Here is a 12,259-nt window from a genome sequence, read left to right as displayed (position 1 = left end):
TGTCCAGACTCACTGGCCAGGAAACCCCAGTTAATGAGCAGGAAAACGGCGAACAGAATGTTGGAGGTAAGTTTTACTATTTTTTTTCTTCCTTTTTTGTTTGTTTTACTAGTTTTATTTTAAGTAGGGTGATGTATCCACAATTAATGTCTTTTGTTCTTGGTCACAGAACTCAAATTTCATCTGCTAAAATTGCATTGTGCATTGTGTTTCAGGAAAAGATGGCTGAGCTGAAGAAGAAAATTATCGGTGAACTGGAGAATGTGGAGCATGTATGCATCACTGCAGATTGCTGGACTGCTCATCGAAGGCAAGTTTTTTTTATATTTTTAATTCAATGTTTAATTTCAGTTGTATTTGTTTTTCATCTATAAAGAATATTTGATGCCAATGTAAATTAGGGTTAAGTTTTAATGTTACTTTTCCTTTCTTGTGTTTCAGGTCATTCTTGGGAGTTACCTGCCATTTTTTGGAAGGCTATGAAAGAAAAATCCTTTGCATTGGCCTGCAAAAGAGGAAAGGTTCGCACACCCATGATGTCCTAGCCACGCAGCTCAACTCCATCCTGAGAGAGTACAAAATCCAGAAACCAAAGTTGTTCGCATTGTGACGGACAACGCATCAAACTTCGTGAAAGCTTTCAGGTGTGTACATGTATTATGATGATTATGTACGTTACTGTACTGCTGTATATATCTAGGATGAGCAAGCAGGCTGTGGCGAGGTACTTCCAATGTGAAGATTCTTATGTTACCACTTTATTTTTTTTTAAAAACAAAAGTAGTTTGTTCTATGTGGCCAAATGCACTTCAGATTATTTAATGATTTCCGTTGCATTTTGTTTTCCAGGGTGTTTGGTCAGGATCAGTCACCAGAAGACTCAGACAGTGATGAGGAAGAGGAGAACATCACTTCTGTGGAGTTCCTGCCAGGGAATCAACATCTGTTGTACTGCCCCTCACCAGCGTTGTGCGGCCCACACGCTTAACCTGGTCGCAAGCAAGGACAGTGAGGCTGCCCTTCAGGACGGTGCATTCCGAACTGCCAGCAGATCCCTGTTGCAAAAGCTCAAGCTGTCTGGAATAAGCAGTCCAGAGTTGTGTCTGCTGCAGGTAATTCATTTGTTTACTTACAAAATTGTTTCACTTCCCCCTCCCCCTCCCACCCACCCCAGTCTTTTTTAGAATTAATTTTGTATGTTTTGAGTGTGTGTGTTTGTAATGTGTGTTTATTTATTTTTTTTTTTTATATGTCCAACAGAGAGCATTCAAGAGGCTACGGACGGCAGATGATCATTCCAAACCAAACCCGCTGGAATTCTACGTATGATGCCGTCCAATGCCTTCAAGACCTCACGGCTGAGCAGCTGACCAAGTTAGCAGATGCCCTTGGCCTCCCAAGGTTTACCCCCAGAGACCAGCTCTTCATGAAGAGTTTGTATGGTAAGTTTTTTTTTATGTATTATTGCAAAATTTTTCCTTGAGCTAAGCTATACTATTTTCAAATATTCCCTTGGTTCAGGGTTAGATGTCAACACACACAGGTATGTGGTTGCTTCCCTTTTTTCCCCTTTGAAAATGGGGTTCAACATTTGCTGTTATTTGTTTGTTGCAGGTGATGGGGCCTCTTGCCAGATGCCTCAACTACTTGCAGGCGAGAAGTGCGTGGGCTTGGGACACCTCCTGCCTCAGCTCAACACCCTCAAATCCGCATCGAGCAAACAGAAGTCCAAGCTAGAAATCTGTGGTCCCCTGGCTACTGCTGTCCTGAATGGGTTGGAGACCAATTTGCTGATGCCTATAAGGACCAAGACACCCTGCTTGCAACTGTGTCGAACCAAGGTGAGGGAGAGTTTTCGTTATTTCAATGTATTTTCTTCATTTATAAGCTACTCTGTGTCACTGTTCTTTGAGAATGAGAAGAATGAAGCGCTTAGAGCTCAGATTAAACGAGAATAAGCGCTATACAAATATCGTAAATAAATTAAAAAATAAACTTTTGGGGGGGGGGGAGGGGGATTTGATTTAAAAAACCAACATAAATATTCACTGTCACTGGTCTTTTGACACTTGCGTACAAATCAAAATAAGTACATAAACCAGTACATTTTAGAAAATTAATTAAAAAACAATAAGAAAAAATTTTAACCAAATTAAACAAAGCATTAATTATTGTGCATATTATTGTTTCAGCTGCAAGTTGATGTGGACTGGGGACCAAACCCTGCGTGAGAAATGCAGATCCCTCTTTGACTGCAGAGGCAGCATTGATGGAACACGCCAGTCCAATCCCCAACCAAGTGCACAGACGAACAGGCAGACTTCATCATTTATGCAGAAGTTACCGGCACCCCTGAGACAACTACCTTCCTGATGTCTGGATTGTCGCAGAATGTCAGTGAACTGGACAAATATCCCACGTCAAACAAATTTATTTGCGCACCAACACCGTCTTGCAAGCAGTGCTGCGGTTTGAGAGATTGTTCAGTCTGGCAGGACTTATCATGACAAAGCTGCGCACTAGGGTGACAGACAGCAACTTCGAGGCCAAAGTTCTGGTCAAATTCAATTCTATGAAGGACTAAAAGAATGTAGATTTGTTTTAAGGTTACCGGTACACTCCAAAAATTAAAATCCATATTTTAAATATCTTTAAGGTTTTTAAATATAGTAACAAAATAACATAAATAGCACTTAAAACTGTTTTGAGTACCTAAAGTGAAAATTGTGACTTTAATCAACGTTTTGTTTCAAAACGTACAAGCATTTTTTAAAAACAAATTTACACAATACCATAAGTCATTACCAAAGGTTTTGGGTTTTTTGTAAACTAGAGGCATGATAAGAAAACTGATCATAAGCCGTTTGATATCTCAAGATTTCTAGGAGATATAAAAAATCAGACATGGTACCCCCCGACTCAGTGTGAATGTGGCAATTAAATATTTAGAAAATATTAGAAAAATGTTAATTTTATTAAAGTAATGTTTATACCATATTCTCAAATGCATCACTTTGTAGCTTATGCATTTCTAAACAAAATTGCAAAATTTTACTGCTGTAGCACAGCCAATCTGAGAAATATGTTTTATAGTTTAGGACTGATGTCAAAACGAACAAACAGAAATTCAAGCTTAAAGATTTAAAATAAATATATCTTGTATCAGATCATTTTGAAAAATATATTTCAGTGTTTATATGCTACATTTGACATCCTACTATATAATTAAAGTCTATTCTAGTATGCCAGACTATACTTTTCACCCTATCAGCTTTTGGAAACAATTAGTTTGTGTTCTTTTCTTTGTTTCAGTGTCAGTGTTAGAAAAAAATGCCTTATGATCTGCTTGCCTAAATTAGATTAAGCAGTTGTTTTACTTATATTCCATGCAAACTCATTTATTTCAATGGTCTGTTGTTCATTGTCACAGTATTGATAAGAGTTGACATTTTTCATCACCACATAACCTAACTTATTGAAAATTCCACCAGGTACCTGATACTTAAGCATCTGTTTAGTTTTCATTTCTAATAATAGGAACAAATAGTTATAGAAAACAAATGTTTATCGGAAAACTTATATAATTTCTTTTGTCACTAAAACAGGATGAGGAAAAAAGATCAGAAATGTTTAATATAATCGTAAAATACGTGTACTTATTGTGTGAAAAAGGCCGGGAGTAGGAAGGGGGCAAGGAATGAAATGAAAGCATTTATGGATTCACTAAATAAAAATTGTCGGTATATCGCAGTTCTCCGTTTCATTATTATAATAAAACTTTGTAAAGCAAGTAATATTAGTGTTTAGTGGTATGTTTTGATGTTTGTGTATATTTGCTACAGCTAAGCTCTTGTTATAACATCCACTCTTTTAAAAAAGTAGCCAAAAGAAGCTAAAAGAAGCTGGCTACATTTTAAAAGTAGCCCAAAGTAGCTGGCTACTTTTTGGAAAATTGTACTGTAGGTCTGTAGCCGGGCTACATTTTGAGAAAAGTAGCTGTAGCCTACCGGCGTACAAATAAAAGTAGCTTTGCCATCCTGGAGTTACGGGTATATTTAATACATATATACATGGGTATGCTATTCTCCCACAGTGGTCTTAACAAGAAACATTTCGCTTCACACCTCTTCGGAATGTTCACTTTAGAATTTGGAGGTTCAGGTTACGGGGTGGGGCTATTTGTGTTCAAGCATTCCGATTATCTACCTCCATACAATGTCGATCATCCACCTTGCGAAAAAAAAAAAACATCCACTTATTCATGCAAACTTTGCTTCAACCTCACTTGCGAGCCGCGCGCGAAGCTGGTTGGTCCTTGCAAATCCCGCAAAGTGCGGTACATTGCAACATGAGAATATCCCTTATCACGTAGATTATATAAATAACTAGATGACCCTGTCACGTGGTATTTCTACTAATAACTTCGTGTCCCCTGTGGGAGACGGGCCACTACCACACTTCCGGCAACACCGCCCGGTGAGTCCCTGGTTTTCATACGTACAGACAGTAAACCTCTGATGCAATTTTGTTGTGTTTGTGCTATATCAACTCGACTTTGTTCTTGTTTGCGCGGTTCGAATATACAGGCTTATCTGTCAATGTAGCATAATGTTAGGTGCATCACGGACGTGTATAGGTGAATTGCTGTCTGTCTACCGAGACCGACGTGAAGTTCTCTGCTGTCAGTCTCGGCTGGCCTAAACAATGAATGTGACTAAACCGGAACCTTTATACACACCCGCCTCGTTTTAGTAGTTAATATGAACTGTGACTGAGCCGGAAGCTTTGTTCACGCCTGCCTTGTGAAACAAGTGTGCCAGCAGTCCAGTGATACAAGTCGTGGGTGTATGTAGGTCAGTTCTCGTCTAGTAAGCAGTGTGATTACAGTGTAGTTATTTCTCAGAAACAACTTGCTTGCAGCATGTCGATGTTAAGCGTTTGTGTTTCCCTCGTTAAATTTGGATCTCTTGACAATTTTGTGACAGAGTAGTGAAATATACAGTGCCTGTGTCATTAGAGACAGATATAAATATAGGTGATACCTGTCATTGTGTTCTGCTGGGTAAGAGCTAATTGCTGGCATTTGTGTTGAAGTTTTTGTTCTTGCTAAAAATATATAGGAGACAAATTACTAGAACATGGAGTGGTCACATGTTACCAGTTTGAAAATTTGACCTTCATACAGAATCCATCTATTGTGACTGCGAAGTTATAGAGTAAATAACACCATCATGAAAGTCACATTTGAAATGACAATAATTCATGACATTGTGATCCCTAATAGATCATTTTCAAATAAATGTGTGTGAGAGAGAATATGCTTCTGTTTACATCATACAATATTGTTCTGAAATTATTCAGAGATCTCAGGTATAGGCAGTGTTATCACTGTGCAGCACAACCTGCTGGATTAGCCATTATTTTTGAGAAATGACACTGACACCAGAATCATACTGCTTACTTAGATGAGCACTGACCTAGATACACCTACTATTATCCAAACACTTCTTTCTAATGTTGTGCCACTGCTGCAGTATGTCTGCATGGTTCTAAGGTTTATTTTGCAACTGACTGTGTAATATGTACTCCTTGTTAAAATTCCCTCTAGCAGAAAAGCCAAAACTAATGATAACATAAAGGTAGATATAAAATATAGCTACTGAAAATATTGTGATGAATGTTTACTTGTTTAATGTTTTGAAATCTCAGGAATGTTAAAAACTTAAATCAAGAAGCATCTAGCTTCTTGAAATACAATCACAGTAGGTATTGTAACTGTTGAAAATCACACTGATAGGTCATATTAGGCCATGAAGAATAGCAGAATATATCTGATGTAAACAACTCTGCATATGATGGCACTGGTTACTGATACCATTTTGTTTATGCATAGCATTTTTGGCTAAAGACAGTGATAATAAGCCTACAAAATCAGGTAGGTAATTTAATAATTCGTTGCCATTAAGCAGAGAAGATCTTCGTGTTCTAAGAGGTGATGTAACTAGAAATAAGGACTACCTGGCGTAAGGGGAAATAAACTCAAAGAAGTTTCTTATCTGTCAGACTGGTAGACAATGTTCTTCAGTTCATAAGACATGTTCTGATACTGACTGTTTGTTTTACAGAATCTGAGAAAATATTTCTTCATTGAGATTCCTTAGCCAAGATGGCAACAACTACGAAACCATCAGGAAATCAAGAAAAAATACGACTAGATGTGGAATATGTCAGGACCATTCCAAGCATCTTAAAAATTGTGGAAATAGTGAGAACTGAGCAAAAAAAAAGCTCTTTTTGTTTGTTTTGTTTGAAAGTGAATATAATTGTTCAGGGTATCAGGTTTAACTCTACACAGCTCACTTCTTCAAAGCTGTAAACTAAGAGAACATTTTGTTTTCAGAAATGCTTTTCGTAATCATATATTGTTTGTTTTCATTGCAGGTTCTGGACATTCTTGTGCTAATATGTGCCTCCATTGATGATTGGTACTATGTTGGAGGTGGATGGGTACAGTTCGTGGCAGCGTCAGCACTAGGGACAACAGTTATCCTTTTCATCTTTCATTTCTTCCAATTAATCTCCCAATTATCTGGGCCCTGGAACCTTATTGTGAGTTTTGAATTAAATATGTTCTCTGTAGCTTGTAGTGTTTAATGTATGAAATTCACTTGGCTGGCAAAAAGAAAATATCAATAATAAGAAAGTAAAAAAAATAAAATCAAGCATTGCAATTAAAAAGTTTTGACCAGGTGTTAGCGGACAGAAACACAAGTGTTCAATACCCATGGGTCCTGAAACATTTTTTGACATTTGTATTGCACCTGTTGAAATGTTGAAATTGATCTGCAACAATTTGTATCATCCTAAGGCTCCATGCATGTTTTTGAATAAATCATTCTCAAAATCTTATTTCCTTCTTTGCAGTTACGCACACCTGAAAATCACTGTCATAATCATTTTTATATTGAACCTGGTTGTCACTACTCATTTTACACCACACAATAACATGCACACATACATGCAAGAAAGTCAGTCTGTGAAGTATGTTCGAAAGAATGTGCTTTAAGGTACAATATTGGGTTTCATGTGTCAATATATGTTGTAAGTGCAATGGGAGAGAATTCCAAACCATGGGTCAAAATACTGCAAAAGAGCATTTGACCACGAGATAAACATACACAATAGCAACCAGAACACAGTACACTTCAACACAAAGACACAAGTCCTGTGGATCATTCAATCATTTGGGAGAAAGATTAATGGAAGACCAAACTTGTTGAGCTAAATGTCACTAAAGTCCAAGATGTTTTAGAGCTACATTTCTTATCTACATCTCATAGTCATTTTTTATTTTCATCTGTAACAAAAGCAGAGAATAGATCAATACTAATAATAGTCTTGGCCATATCTCCAATCTTCAGGAGATTTGTAGTATTTCCATGGGCTTCAAGCAGAGAGAACATATTACATTGCATTAATGTGTGAAAGCACATGACAGGCACTGAGGCTTGTCTTGTTTATGTCTAACCCTTGGTTAACCAAGAAGTAAAATTATGCTTTCATAAAAAAATTTATTGTTTCTTTCCAGGAGATCATTTACTGTGGAATATACGTTATTCTGTTTCTGATTGCTGCTATTGTGAGTGCTGTGCGTGCCCACTTAGAGCCAAGCATCGTTGCGGCTTGTGTGAGTTAACATTGATATTAACTAGCTTTTATGTTTCTTTCCTCATCTAAAAATCCTAAATATTACCTGACTGGTATTGATGTCATTATTCTAGCTGCCCAATATTCATAATCTTCTCTAAGATGTTCAAAACAATATCAGGTTTATGATTACTACTTTACAAAATGACTGTTGTTGACAATGCTACAAAAAACAGTCTATAAAGCATTTTAAACTAGTCATCTGGGATTGATAATGTTGTTATTTGTCAGATTATATTATAGCCAGTCTTTCTTACATTACCAATCATCACATTTTGTGAGGTGGTCTTGTGACTTTTTCTTGTATTTCAGTTTTTCTGCTTTGCTGCTCTGGCTGTTTACACTCTGGATGTTGTCATCATGTACCGCAACCAGAACATTGAATGCTGCAATACCAATAAGAAGTCCAACCCCCACAGTGATGATTCCTAGTTCTAAGCATAAGAATACTGAAAGTCTAGTTGCTGGATACCTTAGTAAATGTTGTCTGCAGGGATCAAAGGACTGGCCTTTGATTACTGACAGCACTGAGTGTGCCAGACACTGGGCAAGGAACTGTAATGGCAATATTCATGAAAGCAATCAAAACTTGTGCAAATTGCCAGTAACATGCAGTGGACTGCATAAGCATTTTGTACACCAAGTCCAAAAGATCCACAACAATTTTCTTGAAGCAGTATTTCAACCTGAACAGCATTTCCAACTGTAATGTATAACACAAAGCTGTGATTGGAAGAAGTTGGCTAGACAACATCTCTGATGGACTTCCATCAGAATTTTTTGCTTTTGGATTAAAAATGGATTTCAGTGAGATTTTTAGTGGAGTTGAATGATGCACCGAGTGATCAGAACTTTCCCAGTAATTTGATCAGCATCAACAAATCATTTCACAGGCAAATGAGTGAGAGATAATAACATCAAAAGAGTTGCAGGTAATGGTAGATCCAGATTTAGGTCTCTGACATATGACATAGGGATGTTGTTTTCTGCTGTATTCTCAGTGCATGTTGGTAGTACTTTGGGTACTCTATATTTGTGCAAGCACAACTTCTTTCTGTCAAAGTGTTAATATGTGATAAGTGCTTTTCATGAAACATTTTGTGCTGAATTTAAGGTATTTATAACAAGCATATACACATTTATGACTAGATCATAGCAGTTTTTGTTCACTTACATATCCTTTTTTATCTTTATAGATTAAAGGCTACATTAAGTTGCTTACATTGTTGAGTAAAAAATGTTATTCAGATATTTAATCGAGAAGAATCCATACTACCTTATCCAGAAGTGTAATTTGTTCTTACAATCATGTTTTCAAATTTGCTATATTTTCATGATTAAACTATATTGACTGTGATTTTATCTTATAAATAAGAAGATAAAAAGTGTTGGATTGTGACTATAAGGTGTCCAGATCTTATTTTTAAATTTTTGTTAGTTCAGCCAGTAATTTTGTGCCTGTGTCTGAAATTCTTATAAAAATTGTTCACTTCTACAATGTGTTAGCACACTGTCAATCATTGTTTTGCTTTTTTATAGGGGTTTTAAAAACATCATTTGAGTGAGAAGCTTGATCTTCTCATTCAAATTGTTTGATTGGTTTGATAAGATTAAGTGACCACATGATGGACTCCTATTTTCTGCGCATGCGCCTGGTGTGAGCAATTTAAGGCATGTACACATATGTTGTCAACATAACTTCAAATGAAGTTAATCATAAAAAAAGTGAACATTTAGCACCATTCACATGATGTAAAAAATATACATCGATTTATTATTTATTATATAAAAATCTTTGACATCGTTTAGAGCAAAGTATCTTTGATACTTTGTGTGCTTTTTGTATGAATCAGTGCATTACTTGTACTGTCAACTGCCTAAGCTTCACAAAAATTTCAACAATAAAAACTGTTCTCGGCGTTTTGAAATATTCAATGATCATGAGTAATTGCTGAAGGCCAATGGAAAATAGACGTCATCAAGAGACAGTTTAAACATGTCTGCATAAAGCTGCAAAAAGAAGACCGGTCGGAAACTTGTGAAAAATGAACGAATAATTAACATTCTGGTTCTATACCATCCGATGGACGTGTACGTTGTGTTGTCGACTTCATCGTGCAGCTTTTTAAACAGTGTACTTTCTCCGTATTTTGACCGCTGTCTAACATCAAATTGCTTCCCTCTGTGACTTCAAATGAAAGTCAAACATCTCCATTGTTCATCTTTACAACTGAAGATCATCACTCTCCACTTTCCTTCACCTTTATCCGCCGGGCCTCGTCAAAGTTTTACTTGTCTGTTATTCATCGTACGTACGTGTGTGCTGGGGTAAGTGTGCGTATACTTAGATATTTAAGAACACTTTCATTGTGTAATCTAGATTAGTTAGGTGATAAAATTCACCAGATTTTTCTGTGTGATCACCCTTTGACTGTTTCTCGGAAAGCGCTGCTTCCTGTATATTTCGAGCATCATCCAAATGTATTTAAATGTCACCAGCTGAATATTAAATGTAGAAGTATACTTATGAATTAAAGCAAATGTATTCGAATTGCATTATCTCCGTTGAAGTACTTTCTATATACATATATATTTAGTATCATGTATATATCTATACCTTTTGCCATGTGGTACATGTGAGATTGTGTGTCAACAACATCACTACTCGAACATTTTTTTTTTTTTATCATCATATGATCACGACCTTCAAGGTTCACTTTGATCTCTATTTCACATCAGTCGCTGAACATAAATTGTTACACATCGAACATGGTAACACACTGTTCTTCTTTTGCAGAAGTGCCTTGCTCTGACAACGAATAAATAAGTAATATCACACAAGCTAAAGTCACAGAGGTCTATATAGCGAAAGCACCTGCTCTATATATATATATCATCTGTGCATTAATTCTTAATTAACATTTAAACCTCTCTTGTCGAGATTATACATTCCTTCCCTGGTTAGCCCATAACCCGTACACACACACAACTGAGGGTAGGTTGTTCCGTTGTCTATCGGTAACGTGCAAGTGACGCACAATACCGATATCAAGGTTTTGTAAACTGTTGTATTTATTCTTTTCATCGTCTTCCACGTTCTTTGCCAGTGTGTGATATTTTGAAACTTTTTGACTCAGTTTTAAATACGGATATGTGCATATCAAACTATGTATAAATACATATCAAGCTATTAGAAAATCGACACTTTTGCTTCTTTTTTTTTTTTTCTATCCTTTGACATGTTGCAAGTTTGATCGAATAAAGGAGTGACTGAATTTTGTGCGGGATTTTGTCATTGTCCTATCTGTCTATTCTTATTTGCCAGTATTAACAACCCCAGATAGTCCGAGAGCCGAGAGCGTGTTTGTGCGAGAATCGATGATATGTTACTTAAGTTTATATAAGCAGAAAAACCGGCATAAATCAAATGACCAACAATTAAATCTCATCGCACAAATGCTGTCGAGCGCAACAAATCCTGTCTCCGGCTTAATAAACCATGAGATTACACAGCGTCCTGATTAAAATGTTTAGTGTACGTTATGCCTTGTTAATTTCCGCTCTAAAGTTTCATGTTTCGGATATTTGTTCAAGATACGTTCAGAACAGTGCATAAATTTCAAATTAATGATCTCGTGGAGTGCATTTTTTTTCATGGGTAAATCTCGATGCAAGACTATTTCCACAAAAAATGTGAATAACACCCATCCACCTCGATTCCTCCGTTTTTTAGGCCGGCTGGGATAATGTGTACTAGTGTGACGTCACAATCGACTTTTGGCATCTTTCCGTGCTTGTCAGAATGTACAGTTGGTGTGGTTAGTTGGGGTTTTTTTTAAGTCTTAAGCACCTGAAGGGCTAAACTGTTGTACATGCCGTCATCGAAAGTTTCGCTGCATGTTGCACAATTTATTAATTATAATTAACACATTTTTTATATCTATAAATTAGCAGCATATACAGCTGTTGTACACAACAATAGCTATAGATACTGAGCATTCGAATGTTTCGCAAAGGAAAAATTTTACTAACTTTAACAAAATTAAGTAAAAAGTACAACTGCACTTTAGGGAGGCCTGGGGATAATTTTAACCGCCCCACCCCTCTTTAAAAAAAAGGACAGCTTTTATCATCCGATTTATTAAAAGCAGTTCATCGAACACTCACAGCTCTACTCTCCATTTTCCCTGTCTAATGAGATCACGTGACGAGGAAATCGTACCCGCGTACACCCTTCTCCCCTTCCATCCGTAGGGTGATTGGGCGTCAGAGGTTTTCTTTGGGTACTCCGGTTTCCTCCACCCTCTCTCTCTCTTCCCCCATAGTGAGAAATCATCTCAAAGTTGAAGCACATTGGTACTAAATAAACCAAACAACCCTACCCTCCCTGTTGATTCTGATTCAACATGGCTCCACGCCCGCCCTCGAGTAACACATTTGCCACCCAATGTCATTCTATTTAGGAATTCTTACTGTTCAGTGGTTGAACACTCAGTGTTTATAAGCATTGTCAACTACTGCAGCACATATAGTGAAATGTGTGTACACATCC

The 12,259-nt window shown here is 36.9% G+C and overlaps 1 protein-coding gene across 5 annotated transcripts; it reads left to right on the top strand.

Moving 5' to 3' along the window:
• The first annotated feature begins 4,360 nt into the window (after nt 1-4,360).
• LOC112553491 (MARVEL domain-containing protein 1-like) lies at nt 4,361-10,982 on the top strand. 5 transcript variants are annotated; one of them, XM_025220743.1, is made up of 5 exons: nt 4,361-4,476; nt 6,126-6,265; nt 6,442-6,609; nt 7,589-7,687; nt 8,020-10,982. In XM_025220743.1, the coding sequence occupies exons 2-5, from the start codon at nt 6,167-6,169 to the stop codon at nt 8,137-8,139; spliced, it is 486 nt and encodes a 161-aa protein (XP_025076528.1). In that variant the 5' UTR covers nt 4,361-4,476; nt 6,126-6,166; the 3' UTR covers nt 8,140-10,982. The 5 variants fall into 5 exon arrangements, with proteins under 5 accessions (XP_025076528.1, XP_025076533.1, XP_025076529.1 ...); XM_025220748.1 differs by lacking the exon at nt 4,361-4,476 and adding an exon at nt 4,830-4,853; XM_025220744.1 differs by lacking the exon at nt 4,361-4,476 and adding an exon at nt 4,860-5,062.
• The last annotated feature ends 1,277 nt before the right edge of the window (nt 10,983-12,259 follow it).

This window comes from Pomacea canaliculata, linkage group LG12 (assembly GCF_003073045.1).
Source record: "Pomacea canaliculata isolate SZHN2017 linkage group LG12, ASM307304v1, whole genome shotgun sequence".
Taxonomy (NCBI): Eukaryota; Metazoa; Mollusca; class Gastropoda; order Architaenioglossa; family Ampullariidae; genus Pomacea; species Pomacea canaliculata.
Note: the sequence above shows the minus strand (reverse complement) of the source record. Positions and strands in the feature narration are given on the sequence as shown.